We start from the raw sequence: 20,977 nt of genomic DNA on the forward strand, positions 1-20,977 counted from the left end.
ACCCACATCGCCATAAGACCAAGTGACCGTATGTGTGAAACATAAGCGCACACGACTACGATAAAACCTGTGCCCCGACCTTGGAGCCCACATCTATTTCGTAGAACCTGACGAATGTAAGTGGCGAGGACCATCCAGCCACATTGCAGACATCCTGGAGCGACGGCCCAGATAACAAAGCTTTGGAAGCAGCCATACCTCTGGTAGAGTGGGCCCAGACAGCCAAAGGAGAAGGCTGTCCGGCCGCCTCATAAGCAAACGAGATGGCCTCAACCACCCACTTGCTCATCCTCTGCTTAGATGCAGGGCACCCTCTTTTAGGTGCCCCAAAACAGACAAACAACTGATCAGTCTTTCTCCACAGGGCAGCTCTGTGGACATAAGCATCAAGCGCCCTAACTGGGGATAGCAGATTGAGTTTCTCCTGGTCTGAAGACAAGAAGGGAGGAGGAAAGAAGGCCAGCAGAGTAATAGGGCCCCTAGGACTAGTGGGGACCTTAGGGATATAACCCGGTCTAAAATGGAGAAAAGCCTTCAACATACCGGGTGCAAATTCCAAACACAAGGGAACCACAGAGAGGGACTGAATATCTCCAATTCTTTTAAGAGACAAAATAGCCAGGAGGATGATAGTCTTAAGTGTCATAAACTTGTCCGACACCTCCTCTGTAGGCTCGAAAGGAGCCACAGACAGGACCTAATGCACAGTGGCCAAGTCCCAGGCCGGAACCCTCGTACAAACTACCGGCCTCAGCCTCAAGGTACCACGAAGGAAACGAGTAAGTAACGGGTGTCTCCCCAAAGAAACTCGACCAAAGGAGTGTGGAAAAGCAGCTAAGAAGAGCTGCTGAGAATCTATCCTGCAGGAACTCCAGCACTGTACCAACCGGGCAGTTAACTGCGTCCAACTGGCGATCTCCGCACCAAGCAGTGAATAATCTCCACTTTAATGCGTACAATTTCCTCGTGGATGGAGCTCTGGAGTGAAGAATGGTCTTGTAATACGGTTTGTAGATGGGAAGGAAGGAGGCGGGAACCGGCGAACATTCAACAACATTTATTCAAAGTAAATAAACAAAGCGAAAGTAAAACCGCGGGCAGCCCCTCATGGACGACTGCCCACTAACACATAAAATAAAACGTGGGCAGCCCCTCACGGACGACTGCCCACAAACACATAAACAAAACATAACATAAAATCCAGGCCTGGTCCTCTCTCGTCTTCCGCAGCCCTTGCTCCTCCTTATATGCTCCCGTCACATGACCGCGAGACGAGACCGGTGAGCCACGCAGCTGGCACTCGTCAACATTAATCACCGGCCCGCTCTCGCGGTCCCTCGTCCCGCTGCCTGTCACACCACATACCCCCATCGCCCCTCGCAGGCCGGGGGGCACTCCCGAGACTGTGCTCTACTCCCCCCCCCTCTCCCGGGGGGGGCCGATCACGGCGGCCGCGGCACCTGGGGGTAAGGACAGAGAGGCGAGAGAAATGTAGACAGGAGCACGAGGAGTCCGCGGACGAGAGAGGGGAGAGAGGGAAAAAAGAAAGAAAGAGAAAAAAAAATTCTGGTCCGGTTCCCAGACACACTGCTGTTCGGCCCTCCGCCCGCCGAGAGGCTCTTCCTCGCGGTGCTGTGCGATGGCACTGGACGCCTGTTGGGCAGCTCGGCTCCTCCGCCCCCTGGCGACCGGCTGTGACTCCTCCTTCTGAGGGACCCGGCAGCGAGCCCCGCGCTCCGTGGTCCTCCCCTCTCAGGCGGATGGCAGCAGGCTCCGGCTCACGGCAAGCGCGGCGATTCCTCCGCTCCCTCTCGGACGGCAGCCACCCCACCTCGACCCAGGGGCACGGCAGCGAGGTCTCTGTCCCACCTTCCTCGCTCCAGCACCATCGCCTCGGGCAGCCCTTGCGGTCCTCATTCATCCGTGCTGCCCGACCTCCTCAGCACCGTGATCCCCCTCAGCAGCGAGGGCTCTTCGACAGCATGTCCCTCCTTCCTCCCGGGTTTCGGCACCACTGTAATACGGTTTGTAGATGGGAAGGAAGGAGGCGGGAACCGGCGAACGTTCAACAACATTTATTCAAAATAAATAAACAAAACTAAAGTAAAACCGCGGGCAGCCCCTCACGGACGACTGCCCGCAAACACATAAAATAAAACGTGGGCAGCCCCTCACGGCAGCTACCCACAAACACATAATTAAAACATAACATAAAATCCAGGCCTGGTCCTCTCTCGTCTTCTGCAGCCCTTGCTCCTCCTTATATGCTCCCGTCACATGGCCGCGAGACGAGACCGGTGTGCCACGCAGCTGGCACTCGTCAACATTAATCACCGGCCTGCTCTTGCGGTCCCTCGCCCCGCTGCCTGTCACACCACAGGTTTCAACAACCTCAGCTGAGAGACCTGAATCGATGAGCTGGGCCCCTTCAGAAGCCAAGCCCAAAGTTTCCATAACTCTGGGCGGGGGTGAAGGAGGACCCCACCCGCTTGAGAGAGAAAGTCCCTCCTGATTGGAATCTCCAGCGGAGAGCGTTTCAGGAGGGATATTAGGTCTGAAAACCATACTCGAGCCAGCCAGTATGGGGCTACTAATCATAAACGAACCCTGTCCTGGCATACTCTCTCCAGAACTCCCGGAAGCAATCGAGGGGAAAGCATACAGGGGCAGCCTGGGCCACTCCTGTACCATGGCATCCAGCCCCAGCAGGGTCAGATGTGACAGAGAAAAAAACAGAGGGCAGTAAGAATTCTCTGCCGAGGCAAACAGGTCTATTTCTGCTTTCCCGAAATATCTCCCCAGGAGCTCCACCACCTCGGGGTGAAGCCTCCATTCCCCAGGCCTCGGCCCCTCCCTCGACAGTATGTCTGCTTCCTGATTCAGGACCCCCGGGATATAAACTGCCCTGATGGAAAGCAGTTTCCCTTGGGCCCACATGAGGATCTGATGTGCCAGAAAAGCCAGAAACTCTGCCATCATCTCTAGGCAATTTATATGCCACGAGCGCTGATGTTCCTGCCATAGACCTTGGGATGAGTGACCACCCATGGTCGCCCCCCAACCTGTGAGAGATGCATCTGTCTTTAGCGTGACGCGACGAACATGAGCTCCTAACACAGGTCCCTGGGACAGAAACCGAGGATCTTTCCACATGACCAGAGCACGAAGGCACCGCCGCGTGACTTTGATTATGCGAAGTGGGTTCCCCCTCAGGGAGAACCCCTTGGTTCTGAGCCACCACTGCAACGGTCTCATGTTCAGCAGGCCAAAAGGTATCACGTAGGACGCAGCTACAATTAACTTCCAATAATAATAATAAATAAAAAAAATACTTCTGATTTTTTTTAAATTACTGTATTTACTAAAAATTTATGTTATAGGTATTGACACAGTCAAATAAAAAAAGTACAAAAAAAAAAAAAACCTATATTAAAAAAAGACAAAGGGTTAAATGGGGTTTGTGTTCTTTATGAAAGAAAAAGAAACGGAGAAAAAAAACACCTAAAGATGCCTCTTGAGATGACGTGTCAGATGCTATAAGAACACCAGCATTATGGTGACACACAGTTCTTCTTAAACACAGAGAGTTTTCTTGCACATTAAACAAGCAACAGTGCTCATTTCAAAGTGTGTCACAAAAGGTAATGTGTGTGTTTAAGCTATAGAAAAATTTGCCTGATGTTTATTAATTTTAAAGTTGTTTATTGATATCTCACAAGTATATTTAACTGAATAAACCTGATGATGTATGCATACAGATTTCTTTACAGCAAATATTAATCTAAGTTACTGTTAATTTATAAATATAATATTGTTTATTGATAATTCCTGTGTTAATAATGCAAATTATAAATATTAATAAAAATAAAATAAATATTGCTACTTGTTAGAAATACATTAGGATATTTAGAAATAAATGCTGTAAATTGATCATTGTTATAACTAATACATGCTAACAAATTTAACATTATTGTTTAGAATTTAATAATGCAGACTGCTGTTTATTTAAGATGTTTAAAAATTCTTAAAAACTTTCTGTAATTTCTTCTTCAGGTCAATGAAGGAACTCATGGAAAATGGGACATCTTTTTACTTTATGTTGTTTGAAAATATTGGGAACATAAGATATGTATTCTTCAGTTTAGGATTTATTCTGTACTCTGCTATCATATTATTTAATGTCATTATTATACTTGCAATATTTCTGGAAAGGACTTTACACCAGCCCATGTACATTCTGATTTCTTGTTTGTCTATTAACTCTGTGTTTGGAACAGCCGGCTTTTTCCCAAGAGTACTGACTGACTTGCTTTCTGATACAAACTCAATCTCACTTGACGCATGTGTCTTACAGACTATTGTAATTTTCACGTATGCCACAAATGAATTTACAATATTAATGGTAATGGCACTTGACAGACTTGCTGCAATCAGTAAACCTTTACAGTATCACAACATAATTACACCAAGGTTTTTGTCTGTTATGTTAGGTATAAACATGGCTTATCCAGTGATTTTACTTGGTATTGGTGGTTTTTTAAGTACAAAACTGAGAATGTGTGGTAACAAATTATTTAAGGTGTACTGTCACAACTATGAAGTAGTCAAGCTTTCTTGCGAAAGCACAAAGACTAATAATATTATTGGCTTGTTTATATTAATCTCAACTACTGTCATTCCTTTAAGTTTAATATCATATTCTTATGTAAAAATTCTTATAATTTGTCAAAGAAGCTCATCAAAGTTTAAGGGCAAAGCTTATCAAACTTGTATTCCACACATAGTGGTCCTTTTGAATTTCTCAATTGCAGTTATTTCTGATGTCACTTTGAGTCGAGTTGTGATTTCACAACTTCCTACATGGCTGTCAGTTTTTCTTTCACTGGAGTTTCTTATTGTACCTCCCATTCTGAACCCTCTTGTTTATGCTTTAAACTTGCCTGATATTCGGAAAAAAATTATTCGTCTGATAAACCCTTCCAAGTAGATTTTTTTTTTTTCTGATGTAATAAATGTTACACAGAATAATAGAGACTTTTATTTATTATTTTAATTTAATCATAAATGAAATTAAAAAGTTTCACACTCAATAAAGTTATCCCTTCAGTGCTACATTTTTATGATAGTTGGACTGAATTGACCACATTTGGGATGCAATGGTATGATTTTCCACCAGCCTCATTTTGCCAGCTTTTTGTCTAAACACACACAAAACCCTTGTGGGATAGTGTCCTAGAAGACAACTTTTGGAGATATCTGTGAGTGTTCCTGATAAAACATACATTATAGGAATATATGTCCTCTCAAAGATGCCAATATCTGAAATCTTTGTCCTTAGAAGACACATATAAATCATACAAGTGATGTTCAATCAAAAATTCTGAAAGTTTTCTGTGATGGGTAGGTTTAGTTTTAGGGGTAGGGTTAGCGTATTGAGGTATATTTATATTATGTACAGTATTAAAAATTATGTCTATAGAATGTCCCCATAAAACATAAAAACAAAACATTGAACAAAAAATTGTAAGGATGTTTTCACTGAATTTAAGTATTGATCTCATCAACTATGAATCCTTAGCACACCAATTTAGGGCACATTAGACATACCTTTTTTGTCTTTTCTGTTTTTTGGCTTAGCGGAACAGAGCGAATTTGAAGTTGGCAGGAATAAACTAACAATGAAAAAAACTTCCCCAGCAGAGCAAAAAGAAGACGAAGAGACAAAAAGACTCTTCGTTTGTTCACACAAACTCCACCACTATCAGCCAACACAATTAGCACTGCAGCAGACCCTCTCCCACCAGACAGTAATGAGTTTTTGCTTTCTCCTGGCCCCAGAACACAATACAAATGAAAACAGCAAAAAGACATGAATGGTGACCCTACTTTCTAGCCAAAACAACTGCCAGATTCACACACAGCAACTACTCCAATGATATTCAGGTCCTTCTCAAATAAATAGCATATTGTTATAAAGTTCATTATTTTCCATAATGTAATGAAAGAAATAAACTTTCATATATTTTAGATTCATTGCACACCAACTGAAATATTTCAGGTCTTTTATTGTTTTAATACTGATAATTTTGGCATACAGCTCATGAAAACCCAAAATTCCTGTCTCAAAAATTAGCATATTTCATCCGACCAATAAAAGAAAAGTGTTTTTAATACAAAAAAAGTCAACCTTCAAATAATTATGTTCAGTTATGCACTCAATACTTGGTCGGGAATCCTTTTGCAGAAATGACTCCTTCAATGCGGCGTGGCATAGAGGCAATAAGCCTGTAGCACTGCTGAGGTGTTATGGAGGCCCAGTATGCTTTGATAGCGGCCTTAAGCTCATCCAGAGTGTTGGGTCTTGCATCTCTCAACTTTCTCTTCACAATATCCCACAGATTCTCTATGGGGTTCAGGTCAGAAGAGTTGGCAGGCCAATTGAGCACAGTAATACCATGGTCAGTAAACCATTTACCAGTGGTTTTGGCACTGTGAGCAGGTGCCAGCTCGTGCTGACAAACCAGATCTTCATCTCCATAAAGCTTTTCAGCAGGTGGAAGCATGAAGTGCTCCAAAATCTCCTGATAGCTAGCTGCATTGACCCTGCCCATGATAAAACACAGTGGACCAACACCAGCAGCTGACATGTCACCCCAGACCATCACTGACTGTGGGTACTTGACACCGGACTTCTGGCATCTTGGCATTTCCTTCTCCCCAGTCTTCCTCCAGACTCTGGCATCTTGATTTCAAAATGACATGCAAAATTTGCTTTCATCCGAAAAAAGTACTTTGGACCACTGCAACAGTCCAGTGCTGCTTCTCTGTAGCCCAAAAGTGGCTTGACCTGGGTAATGCGGCACCTGTAGCCCATTTCCTGCACACGCCTGTGCACGGTGGCTCTGGATGTTTCCACTCCAGACTCAGTCCACTGCTTCCGCAGGTCCCCCAAGGTCTGGAATCGGTCCTTCGCCACAATCTTCCTCAGGGTCCGGTCACCTCTTCTCGTTGTGCAGCGTTTTTTGCCACAGCACTCTGGGAACAGCCTAATCGTTCAGAAATTAAAGCTTTAGCATAAGTTCTGCTGGGAAGACTTAATTACTACGTCACTTAATGCCTTCACTCTAATCCAATGATATTCTCATGCTCACGGTATAAAGGCTCTGTACTTACACATGTTTGAGTTCGCAGATACTGAAGTGACGTTTCGTCTCGCTCGCCTGCCAAATCATCACGTCCACTGACACACCCGCGTTCGTCAGTCTCCTGTTACCGACGACGAAGTTTTCCGCTTCCTCCCATCCACATGCGCAGCTCGCACATTCAGTGCCGCGGGTTGACCGGAAAAAGGGCCTTCGGAGGACATTATCAAGCCATGAAGGCTTACCGGTATCCCCATCAGCCGAAGTTATCCAGCGTGTACCTACTGCACCTGGCCTTAATACTCTGACTAATCCAACAGAACCTGCTTCTCACAGCCCAGTAACCGCTCCTGCACCTGGCAGACGCAACAAGTCGGCAGGAAGAGAAAAGTCTACGCAGCACCCTTAAGCTTCTACTTCACTGGATTTATCCGAGCCCTCCGGAGTTTAAACCACACTGCGTGTTATTTCCCCCAACTAGCGGCGGAAATGCATATGACCAACTGGGAATATTTAGTTCTGTTCCTCTCAATTCCGATTCGTTTAACTCTACAGTGGCCGATTTAATCTAAGATCAACACGGCAATCCCCCTCCTTACATTCGACACGGTGCACCGAGCGTTAAAACGCGAAAGGCGAAGCTTTATTTACGGGTATGTCCCTCCTAGACTAATGTACTCAGATGGAGGGCCAACATGGCGATTACGTAATTATGCATTTACAATGGCATTTTATAAACTTACAAGAATACCTTATTACTTGAAATAAGTAAATATACATCATTGAGCACATATTCTGAAGAACTAAGCTATAGATAAGAATAAATTATAAAAGTTACACAGCTTGTAGCTTTAATGCTCAATTCTCCAAGTCATCCAAAGCCTCTTTCAAACAGTCAAGACCCTGGAATCAAAGACGTCGAGTTCGAACATTCTTTTAATAACTCCGAGCTTGGTCCCAGCCACTAAAGTATTGCAACCCACCAGCTTCCTCCCCCAGCCATCGGATTAAGCATTACATCGGACGTGCCTTCTACTTCAGCCATCTAAACTTTCTTCAACCGGAGGAGTCAACATTTCAGGATGCTCCGCCACACCCGAAACTCCTCCTTTTAACTTTTCTTCAGCTCAGCTCAGTCTCCGGTGGGCATCTTGTCTCTCCAGCTGCAGTGTCCCCTCTTATTAGAGTGAACATTGTCTAAGGTAAGAATTGCTCGTTCGCCATTTCGGTGGTTTAGTAATAATAATTAAAAAAATAAAAAATAAAAATACTGGCACGTTCCATTCGCAGCGCTCATCATCATGACATCAAAGCAGGTTAGTCAAATGCAAGGCCATCCAAGGAGCTGAACACATTAAGCTTGTTTATACTTCGCTGGCTCCGCAGCGTGAGCCTCCGCGACTGCGCGCGCTCCTCCCCAAACGGACGAGACGTTTATACTTGACGCGCTCGCCGTCGTGCTATCCTTAAAACGACAGAGGGTGAATCAGAGTACTCGTCTATAAACCATCAGGAAACGTCAAGAAGAGTGGGCTAAGGTACACAGGTGATGACAATTATTTAGTTATACTTGATATTATTACTTATACGTGAACAAAATATGTAAGCAACTAAACAAAAAAAACCAAAAAAAACTGCTTCACTCCGCGGTGACCATTCCACTGAATATAAACCATGCTTAGGTTCCTAAACAGAGCAGTAAATGCTACACGCAGTCAATTAGCAATGCTTTCCTTGCGCTATTTTAACGAATCCGTTCGTCTTTTCTTAAAGAAAATTGACCACATCTGCAGTTTTGTAAGTTCCTCACCCGAATTGGTCTGCTCTCGCTCTACGAGATTTATCCCATAGTGTCACATGCCTGTCCTGTCTTGTGTGCACATGTGGGTTTTGTCATGTCTAGCATGTGCTCCTGTCATTGTCTGATCCCTCCCCCTTGTTATCTGATTAGTGTTGATTTCTCCCACCTGTTCCCTCTTGATTTCTTCCCCTTATAAGCTCCTTGTGTTTGTCAGTCTGTGTTTGGATCCTTGTATATGTCTCGTCATTGTCTCCCGGTTCCCTGTGTGGTATGTCTTCAGTTCATGGTTTTTGATTATGTATTTTGCCCCCTCGTGGGTTTTGTTTTCTGTTTATGTTTATTTTTGTCATAAATAAATATATCATTTTCTGCACTTGAGTCCTCGCACCCTTTTCCCTTGTCTGTGACGTGACACATAGCCGTCGCTAGCACGATCTGGGGCCATTCATAGTCTCGTACACGCATCTCAATGTTCTGCGATAACAATGCACGGTTGCCATCACTAACAAGGCAGATCATCTTGCCTTTCCAGCAAGCTTTAGTGAGACGGTTTATCTGGCAATCTGTCGTCGTAATCCTAACATTGAAGCTGGAAATATATTCATGGTCACTGCCATGTTATTGCTGACTCGCTCTTTCGATCGATTCCAGTTTTAGACGGAATCTAAAACTATCTAATCTGTTCCCAACACCCTGTCCTCTCCTAGCAGAGCTAAATTAAATTAAACGATATGCTACTTCGGCTAGACCATATGTCTTAAGGTGTCGCTCCTACAACTTCAAAGCTTACACGTCCGCATGGTCAGCTTTTTCTATGTTCTGTTTAGCCTTCCAAATTCCAGTATGTTCCATTTTAATTTCGACCTTTGTTCCTTTCTCGTTCCAAAAAAACAAAAAAACAAAAAAACACTTCCATCTGCCGGCTCCTTGCAGGTATCCAATTCTATGCAAAAATAAATAATCCTAATTCCCTTTCGAAAGGGAACTCGAGCTGCGTCAGCTGACGCTACGGGGAACGCCTCCAGCGTGACCGGTGTCTGAAACGCTATCCAATCACATCAGTCCTACTGACCGGCGACAGCCTCTGACGTCATCGACGTGCGACCAGGAAGTATAAAAGGGCGCTTTGCAAACACAACCGCATTCAATTCGTCTGAAGGGACTGTTCGCAGGCAGGTCCCGAGGCATGGCAAAAGTGACGCAGCGTCTCGTTCCCTATTCTCAGGGAACTAAGGTTACATACGTAACCGGGGACGTTCCCTTTCGAAAGGGAACTCGAGCTGCGTCAGCTGACGCTAGGGGGAATGATATACGATATACCCACGCTGCCATGCTGAGGGGAGTGCATGCCTACTGGCCGTGACAACTGTCAGGACAAGCAAGTTCAACTGAAATGCCCGAACTACTCCCCCTCTGGTCACATTAGGCTGTCAGTGACAGCATTCCCTACGGAATCTTTTGAGGGTGTTTAGAGTTAATTAGTTGATTCAGATGATTAGGTTAATAGCTCGTTTAAAGAACCTTTTCATGATATGCAAATATTTTGAGATTTTGGGAATTTTGGGTTTTCATGAGCTATATGCCAAACTCATCATTATTAAAACAATAAAAGACCTGAAATATTTCAGTTGGTGTGCAATGAATCTAAAATATATGAAAGTTTAATTTTTATCATTACATTATGGAAAATAATGAACTTTATCACAATATGCTATTTTTTTTAGAAGGACCTGTATATAACACTGAAAAGATCAGACTATCATGGCTAGCGTACAATGTCAAACATAGTGTAGTGTCGTTTTGTTGCTATTTCTTTGTGTAATTAGTCAAACATGTTCAGCAGAGATAATTATAATAAATATTATAGGAGTTTTTTTTACAGTTTATTTATTTATTTATTTATATTCATGTTATTAAAACACAATTTACATTAAAGGGTTACTTCACTGAAATAGCATTAAGCCTTGTATTTAAATTGGGCAATTATAGCTGCTGTCCGCAACTTTTTTGGGTTAAAAATGATCCAAAATATATTTCTGAGCAAGTACATAACCAGCCAGTGTTCAAAACTATCTGCTTACCTTAGCTCAATTTACAACAGTAAGCTTGTAATAATGTTTTTAATTCCAGTGGTACTGGTTGATGTCCGCAGGAAATTCAAGCATATCTTTGTGTCATTGCATCACATCTGTACACATAAAGAAGGTTAGGAGGCTATATTGCATGTATGTTGGAGGTGGAGATGTATAGCCTTTTTTCACATCACTTGATATAATTAAACTTATCAATTTGATGGTGGATCCAAAAAGTGATAACTGGAGATTCATCAGTTGTAAAATGCCAAAGTCTTCGGACTTCGGAGTAGCTACAGAAAAAAAAGGAGACTTCGAGCGGGTGATGCGAAAACAAGGATAAAAAGGGCTTTTAAAGGTGTCGTGAACTCCGTGTTGAAAAACCCGTTGAAGTGGTTAATGTAACGTCTCGGTTATGTATGTAACCCTCATTCCCTGAATGAGGGAACGGAGACGTACGTCGGACTTAGACCGACGAATTGGGATCACTTCTGGGAGCCCCTATCAGCTTCGTACCCCGCCCCGCTGCGCGGGTATAAAGCGGAAGCGATCACCAAGCACCGTTGTTTTTCACTGAGGAGCCAAACCGTGGCTCGAACTGCAGTGCTCGAAGTCTGATGTCCTGTCCACATACGTCCAAGGTGCTCGGACAGGACAGAGAAAAGCCAGGGCTGGGTCTGCCTCCTTCGAAGGCAGCGCTTGCAGGTTCACCACCTGGTCCCGGAACGGAGTAGTGGTAACCTTGGGTTACCTCTCAGGATTACGTGAGAGTCGTCCGGCCTGAATTCCAGGCACGATTCGTCAACCGAAAATACCTGCAGGTCCCCTACCCTCTTGATAGAGGCCAATGCAGTCAGGAGTACTGTCTTCAGAGACAGCATTTTTAACTCCACTGACTGCAAAGGCTCAAAGGGAGGTCTCTGAAGTGCACTAAGCACCAGAGATAGGCCCCAAGAAGGTATAGAGGGCGAGGCGGATTTAATCTCCTCGCGCCCCTCAGGAACCTGACGATCAGGTCGTGCTTCCCCAAAGACTTACCTTCTACTAGTTTGTGATGGGCAGCGATTGCGGCCACATACACCTTGAGGGTGGAGGGAGACAGCCTTTTCTCACACCCATCTTGTAGGAAGGAAAGCATGACCCTGACCGGACACCTTCGGGGGTCTTCTCAATGAGAAGAGCACCAGTCAATGAACAGGTTCCACTTCAACGCATAGAGGTGCCTCATAGAGGGAGCTCTAGCGGAAGCGATGGTGAACCTCCTAGAACCTCCATGTCACGTCAAGGGACCAGACATGGAGTCTCCAGAGGTCTGGACGCGGGTGCCAGAGGGTGCCCCGTCTCTGAGTCAGGAGGTCCTTCCTCAGAGGAATGGGCCAAGGTGGTGCTGTCGCAAGGAGCACTAGTTTCCAGAGCCATGTCAACAGGACCTGCTCCTCGTCCTCCCTGACCATGCACAGTGTCTGTGCAAGAAGGCTCACTGGGGAAAACGCATATTAGCGTAGGCCCCGGGGCCAGCTGTGTGCCAGCGCATCCATGCCGAGGGACCCCTCGGTCAGGGAATAAAACCACTGGCAATGGGCCATGTCCGAGGCGGCAAACAGGTCTACCTGTGTGGCCCGAAGCGATCCCAAATCAGCTGGACCACCTGGGGATGGAGTCTCCACTCTCCAGGAAGCTCTGGCTGCCGGGAGGGCTCGTCGGCCGCATGAGAATGACTCCAAGAGAAACAATTGCTGTCTGAATAGGGCTCAAGAGTACAAGAGTAATATATAGGCATGTATTTTCTTTAGAAAATGTTATTCTGTGATATTTGCACATTATTTTAACACACAAATATAGAATACCAAAATGGGGAAAATCATTTATGCAGTCTTACAAATAATGAGGACTGGAGGACTGCATGGACGAGTTATTGGAAGGATTGGGCCCTATCCACTTTACATGGAGAGTTTTGAATCCCTCGTAGAAAACAACAAAGTATCCGATGAGGACATTTCTCTTGTATTTTTATTTGTAAATCAACTTGTCTGTAAGAAATATTTTAAAGAGAAAGTTCACCCTCGAGCTGCACGATTCTTCTCTCAGGGCAAGAGTACTCAATGGGTTCATATTACTGTAGTATTTTAGTGTACAATGCGCTGCTCTCAGGCTGAGCAAGCAATATAGGCCAATTTCCTATTTTCTACATGCAAAAGCATAATGCAAAGAGCTGTTTCCCGATGTCATGGCACAAATTATAAAGTGATTTTGATTGGATGGTGATATATCAGTCAGGCACATTTTCCAATCATTTCTTGTTATTTTATTAATAATAATAATAATAAGAATAATAAGAATAATTCATTACATTTATAAAGCACTTTTCTAGACACCCAAAGCGCTTTACATATAGAAGGGGGGAATCTCCTCAGCCACCACCAATGTGCAGCATCCATCTGGATGATGCAACCGCAGCCATAATGCGCCAGAACGCTCACCACACACCAGCTGATTGGTTGAGAGGAGACCAAGTGATGAAGCCAATCAGGATATGGGGATTATTAGGAGGCCATGATGGACAGGGTGCAATGGGCAAATTTGGCCAGGCCCTACTCTTTTATCGAAGGACATACTGGGATTTTTAATGACCACAGAGAGTCAGGACCTCGGTTTAATGTCTCATCCGAAGGACGGTGCTCATTGACAGTATAGTGTCCCCATCATTAACCCTAATATGTCCTTAGTTTCCTGTTTACACTCAGTGCATTTGGGGTCTATATGACCCCAAAATGTAAAGAGTGATTGTAAAAAAAATATACATTTTTAATATTACATATAATATATTATTTTTTTTGTTCACTTCTCATCTATACAGTAATGCTGTGTTTTTGGATATTCAAAGTACTTTTGTACCTATTTACCACACAAATCCTCATTTATACCATTAGCTTGCGTGTGAAATATCAATTTTTTATGAAAAAAATACTTAAATCATGATCTAAATTAAAATGAATTTGTTTCTGGATATTGATATAGGTGTTAGCTGTACAATTCTGCCATCTGTTGGTCAAAGACAAACTTGAAGGAATTACAATTTAAGAAAGAAATTGTTTTGTCCATAGGGGGCAATAGAGATCCATTCATTTTACTGGATGTGGCCAACTGCTCATATCATAACTTTTGTTATACATTTTGTGAATTTATACATGTATAAACATTATACAAGACATAAAAAAATAAATATTCCTTCAAATAGTAGAATTTTGGTAGTTTTTGATAAGTTTTGAAATGTCTGTTTTAACAAAATACCACATAAATCGCCACATAAGAAACACCTAAAGTACAAGACTTAGAATCGGATTGTAGTTGAATATTATTTATTTTAATGAACCAAATGTGGAAAAAAATTATTAACTTTAGAATTTTGAAGATATTAATTTAATAATATATATATAAAAAAACAGCAGCAATATGCATAAATGACCAGGAGTGAAGAATGAACATTGAATAACAATATAATTTTTTGATAATCAAATTCTGAACACTGACCATAAAAGCAATAACTAGCTACAAAAATTATTACATAATTCACATGGTAAAAAAGCAGTTCAGAATGTTGTGAATGAACATGTATCATGAACAAAAATCAGTCCATGCTCTGGCCCTCTTTTGTATGGGAATATATGTTATGGGAACAATTACTTTGCTTTCAAAACAAAGTTGCAGCTCTTAGATCTCAGAGTAAACTTTCTCAAAGTTGAACGGGTCAGTTTCCTTTCATCTCTCCCTTGCTCTCTCTGCGTGTATGTGTGTGTGTGTGTGTGTGTGTGTGTGTGTGTGTGTGTGTGTGTGTGTGTGTGTGTGCATGCATTAGGTCTCACTGATTCACTCAGGTACTCACATTTGTTGCTGATTTCATTTGACAAATTCAATAGATGCTCTCTCTCCCTCTCTTTGTCTCTCTCTCTCTCTCTCTCTCTCTCTCTCTCTCTCTCTCTCTCTCTCTCTCTCTCTCTCTCTCTCTCTCTCTCTCTCTGTGTGTGTGTGCGCGCGTGCCCATGTGCGCGTGCGCATAGGCGCACGTGCGTAATGCGCCAGTGCGCATGTGGGTGGTGCCTCAGTACGCATGTGCGTGTATGCGTGCACATGTGCGCGGGCGTGCGTGTGTGTGTGTGTGTGTGTGTGTGTGTGTGTGTGTGTGTGTGTGTGTGTGTGTGTGTGTGTGTGTGTGTGTGTGTGTGTGTGTGTGTGTGTGTGTGCGTGCATTAGGTCTCACCCCTTTTATCTTTGTTCTGCATTTGTGGCTGATTTTATTTGGCTATGGCAGTCATTCCTGTTAGTATGTATGTATGTGTGTGTGTGTGTGTGTGTGTGTGTGTGTGTGTGTGTTTGAGTGAGCATGTCTTTTCTACATTGCATTTTTGCTCTAGTACCAGGCCTTCATTTCTGTGTAGAAATTTTCAGATTTTTTTCTGGAATTATTGATTTTATTTGTCAATTTCTAAAAAAAATGCTTTCAATTGGAGTCACTCCTGTGTGTTTGTTTATGTGTGTTTGTGTGCGTGAGCATGTGTGTGTGCAAGTGATCATGTTCGTTCCACTTTACATTTGTGCTCTAGTACCAGGGCTTCATTGTGGTATGGAAATTTTCAGATTTATTCTGGATTTATATATTTTTTTTGACAAATGAAAAATAAAAAACAATTTTTTTTCGATTTTCCCATTCATTTCAATGTGGGGTCATATTGACCCCAAAGCTCCTGAGTGTGACAAATTTTTTTACATGCCTTTAGAACAACCGAATCAAGCCCAGTTTTTTTGTGCATGTACAGATAGATAACTTAGGAAAAGTCACAAAGTTTTATTCCACTGAGATAAAGGGAACCATTTTTTTTAACTAAAGAAAAGTGCTTTGGGGTCATATAGACCCCAGAGCACAAACTAGGGTTAATGGGGGATTAGGACCAACACAGACCACAGGGTGAGCACCCCCTGCTGGCCTCACTAATACCTCTACCAGCAGCTACCTAGTTTTCCCATTTGGTCTCCCATCCAGGTAATGACCAGGCTCAGTCCTGCTTAGCTTCAGTGGGAAACCAGTCTTGGGCTACAGGGTGATATGGCTGCTGAATATTAGACATTACTCAACCACCTATGACTTGTCATTCTCATTTCCTTCAGCCAATGACGGCCCCCCTCTTTCCGCCCTGGGGTTTCAGCCCCACCTAGCCCTTATGTTAACCCAGCCTGCATGCAAGATATATAAAAAGTAAACCTCTACTAGTTACCCATAATTATTTGAGCACAATAAATGAGGAAGCATCGTTGGTCCTTTCAAGGTATATTAGAGTAGCTATTTAAATGTGCAATGTCTTTTTATGATACAGATTGTACTTTTGCAATATATTGATGGAAAAAAAGAAATGTAAAGTTTTTGACACTTTTGCATGTATACTTGATAATATATCGCACAGTATTTGCCTTAAGTAATAATTTGAACCTTACTGAATCCAGCTTGTTTATGTGATGGCGTTGATATCATATTGCTGTTTAAAATGTGTATGAATCATAAGATCTTTGTTTGTTGTCTTAACTCAGGTCCATGAAGGCTACATTTGCTTATCAGAAAATGGAAAATGGAACATATTTGTATTTCGTGTTATTTGAAAATCTTGGGAACATAAGATATGCTTTCTTCAGTTTAGGCTTTATTCTATACTGTGCTATCACATTATTTAATGTCATTATTATGCTTGCAATATTTTTGGAAAGGACTTTACACCAGCCCATGTACATTCTGATTTCATGTTTGTCTGTCAACTCTTTGTTTGGAACAGCCGGCTTTTTCCCAAGAGTACTGACTGACTTGCTTTCTGATACACACGCAATCTCCCGTGAAGCATGTGTCTTACAGACTTATGTAATTTTCACATATGCAGCAAATGACATTACAATATTAATGTTAATGGCATTTGACAGATTTGTTGCTATCTGTAAACCTTTACAGTATCATAACATAATTACACCAAGGTTTCTAACTGTTTTAATAGTTGTAAACTTGTCTTATCCAATGATTTATCTTGGTATTTCTGCTATTTTGACTTCCAGACTGACATTATGTGGTAACAACTTGTTTAAGGTTTACTGTCACAGCTTTGAAATTGTCAAACTGTCTTGTTCAAACACTGCTGTTAACAATATCATGGGAATTTTTATATTGATCACAACTCTAATCATTCCATTAAGTTTAATATTATTTTCTTATGTAAAAATTCTAATAATCTGTAGAAAAAGCTCATCACAAGTCAAGGGCAAAGCTTATCAAACTTGTATTCCACACATTGTGATTCTTTTGAATTTCTCAATTGCCATTATTTCTGAGGTCACTTTGAGTCGGCTTGTGACTTTACAACTTCCTATATGGTTGTCAGTTTTTCTTTCACTTGAATTTCTTGTTATACCACCCATCCTGAACCCTCTTGTTTATGCTTTAAACTTGCCAGATATTCGCAAAACAATTATCCGTCTTATGAATGGATCCAAGTGAATGATTTATGTAATAAATGTTACACAGAATAGCCTATTACATATTGTTTTTTAAGGACTATACATCAGCAAAATTGCACAGTAAATATTAGGGAAATCCAGTCAAGTAGCCAGCCTTTTTTTCCATCTCAAAATTTAGTTTGACATGTCATGTAATTTAAGTTATTAATTTAGTACTTATCTAATTGTTGAGCAGTACCTGAAACAAGTACCTGTTCTCATAGAAAATATTATTTGTTTATTTGACAGTTATTTGAATTATATATATTAATAATATAATTATATATATAGTTTTTTTTAATGTTTTTGTCTCTATATGACAGATTAAATAACCTAAAGAATCTGTTTATCCACAAAGTTACAACAATGTTAAAGTTAAAAAATTCAAACACTGTAAAAATAAAAAACAACAATAAAAAAAAATGTTAATTTATTTTCTAAGTTTAGAAATTGTATGTAAATCACTGTAAAACAAGAGTTTATAGTTACACTATTGTAAATGGACCCTATGGCCATCCAAAGCACTTTACATTTTGCCTCACATTCACCCATTCATACACCAACGGCGATGTCAGCCATGTAAGGCACCATCCAGCTCGTCGGGAGCAGCTGGGGTTAGGTGTCTTGCTCATGGACACTTCAATACTTGGTCAGGTGGAACCGGGGATTGAACCACCAACCTTTCGGTTTGTAGAGAACCTACATGAACCACTGAGCCACTGCTGCCCGCAGGCTACACTATAATTGTCACGTCACAAACACAAAGGAAAATGGTGTGAGGACTCAAGTGCAAGGAAAGGTGATTTATTTACAACATAAAACATAAACTGAAAACAAAACCCACATGGGGTCAAAATACATTATCAAACATAACTCAAAACATATCAACTGGGAAATCACAGGGAACGGGAGACGAAGACATAAAAACGATCTGACCAAGACTGACAAACACCAGGAGCCTTTTAAAAGGCAACAAATGAGGCAGGGACCGAGGAAAAACAGGTGGGAGAAATCAACACTAATTATTTAACAAGGGGGGAGGGATCAGACAATGACAGAAGCACAAATGGCTATAATGACAAAACCCACAATGTGCACACAAGACAGGACAGGCATGTGACATTACCCCTTTCTTAAGGAGCGGCTACCAGACGCTCCACTAGGGACGGGAGGGACAGACCAGGGAGGAACAGACCAGGGAGGGGCAGACCAGGGCAGGATGGGAGGGACAAACCAGGGGGGCACAAGAGGGACAGGGGAAACAGACATGGAAGGAACAGATAAGGGAGGGGTACACAAAAGAGGAATAGGGAAAATAAAAAGTTCAAGGGGTCATGACGGCCTGCAGAGTTCAGGCGCCCAGGGCAGCGCAGCCAGAGCAGGGAGCCGGTTAGGCGGGGTCAGAGCAGGGCGCTGGGTTGGTGCGGTCAGAACAGGGGAGCGCCTAGGAGACATTTCCGGCTCAGCAGCGTCCACCGGTACAGAGTCCACCGGCACTGGGACCATCGGCACAGGGACCACCGGCACAAAATCTACTGGCACCACCAGAACACAATCCACCGGAACTGGGACCACCGGAACACGATCCACCGGAACTGGGACCACCAGAACACGATCCACCGGAACTCGGACCACCGGAACACGATCCACTGGCACTGGAACCACCAGAACACGATCCACCAGAACTGGGACCACCGGAACACGATCCACCGGAACTCGGACCACCGGAACACGATCCACTGGCACTGGGACCACCAGAACACGATCCACCAGAACTGGGACCACCGGAACACGATCCACCGGAACTGGGACCACCGGAACACGATCCACCGGAACTCGGACCACCGGAACACGATCCACTGGCACTGGGACCACCAGAACACGATCCACCAGAACTGGGACCACCGGAACACGATCCACCGGAACTGGGACCACCGGAACACGATCCACCGGCACTGGGACCACCAGAACACGATCCACCGGAACTGGGACCACCGGAACACGATCCACCGGAACTGGGACCACTGGACTGCCACCACGAAGCATCCCATCACAGCCCTCCAGGCAATGTCCGGACTCAGGACCACCGGAGTAGGGACCATCGGAACTGTGATCACTGGAACTGGGTCCACTGGATCCACCGGCACAGGGACCACCGGAACACGATCAACCCGATCATGATCCACCGGAACACAATCCGAGGGAACACAGCTGGGAGAAATCAACACTAATTAGATAACAAAGGGGGAGGGACCAGACAATGCCAGAAGCACAAATGACCATACTGACAAAACCCACATGTGCACACTAGACAGGACAGGCATGTGACAATAATACACTATAATTACCAAAAGTTATACTGTAAATCCACTTTAATTATGCAGTACTTTCCAGGCTGTAATCTAAAGCATTACCAAACGTTTTTTGTTTTTTTAAAAGAAGAGGGTCAGCTCTTTATTTTAAAATATATGCATGCTCAGATATTCATTAAAGTAAATATTCAATGGGCTATTCAATTTTTGTGAAAATTGTCAAAAACCTTGGCGGTGGCTAGCAACTTTTTTTATAAACACTGGCGGGAAAAGAGTTAACAGTAATTTATAGTAAGGTAGTTTGGACCCCTTTATATTAGGTGGCCTTAACTACTATGTACTAACATTGTAATTAATCATTTGATACAATGCACTTATTGTGTACATACATGTTTTTACATTGTACTTACATTTTAAAAAATGGCTGCATGTAATTGCGTCTGTAATTAATTTCTGTAGTTACATTTGCAATTACACAGTTGACACTTCCCTTACACCTAACCCTACCCTTAAACTTACCCATACCACCACACCTGTCTCTAACTTTACCCGTATCCCACCTCAATATCAGCAAAGGTGTTTTGCAATAGAATTTGAACACAGTAAGTACATTGTACTTATTTTTTGATGTAAGTACATAGTACTTAAGGCCACCTAATATAAAGTGGGGCCTGTAGTTTAAATAAATTAGCTCACTTCCAATAACCCATTGACAGATTACAAAACAAAACTATCAAAACTATATAACTATATAAGCACTAATGTATATTAGCAAACCTGCTCGGAAAACAGTTGAGATGCTAATAGACTTTTTCAAAGACACTACTTCAATAAAATAAATATTTGACAGAAGTGTGTCAATTACAAGTAAGAAATGTGTCCGGAACAGTTTTATAATATTTTTGTGATTTTTAGGTTAGATTTTTACTAAGCTCACCTGAAAGCAGTGAAAATAACAAGAGCGTGTCCATTACTGTGCGGGTGCTGCCACCCCGGCCTTTTTGGTTTCCATCTTCTTTCCTTCAGTGTTCAACACACATGACCGTCAAAGTCATGCAGCAACATTACATAAAAAAACATCTACCATTACCAGTTTAATGACCAGGTCAGTTTTTTTTGCAG

At 42.7% G+C, this 20,977-nt stretch overlaps 3 protein-coding genes across 3 annotated transcripts in view; all 3 read left to right on the forward strand.

Moving 5' to 3' along the window:
- The window catches only part of lipt2 (lipoyl(octanoyl) transferase 2), a 571,631-nt gene that overhangs the window by 79,251 nt on the left and 471,403 nt on the right, over positions 1-20,977 (forward strand). The gene's annotated exons all lie outside the window — the stretch shown is intronic.
- On the forward strand, positions 4,070-4,987 carry LOC137084141 (olfactory receptor 51I2-like). The gene has a single exon (XM_067450112.1). The coding sequence runs from the start codon at positions 4,070-4,072 to the stop codon at positions 4,985-4,987; it is 918 nt and encodes a 305-aa protein (XP_067306213.1).
- Positions 16,627-17,544, forward strand: LOC137084139 (olfactory receptor 51I2-like). Its single transcript, XM_067450110.1, has one exon. The coding sequence runs from the start codon at positions 16,627-16,629 to the stop codon at positions 17,542-17,544; it is 918 nt and encodes a 305-aa protein (XP_067306211.1).

This window comes from Pseudorasbora parva, chromosome 8 (assembly GCF_024679245.1).
Source record: "Pseudorasbora parva isolate DD20220531a chromosome 8, ASM2467924v1, whole genome shotgun sequence".
In the NCBI taxonomy this organism is placed as follows: Eukaryota; Metazoa; Chordata; class Actinopteri; order Cypriniformes; family Gobionidae; genus Pseudorasbora; species Pseudorasbora parva.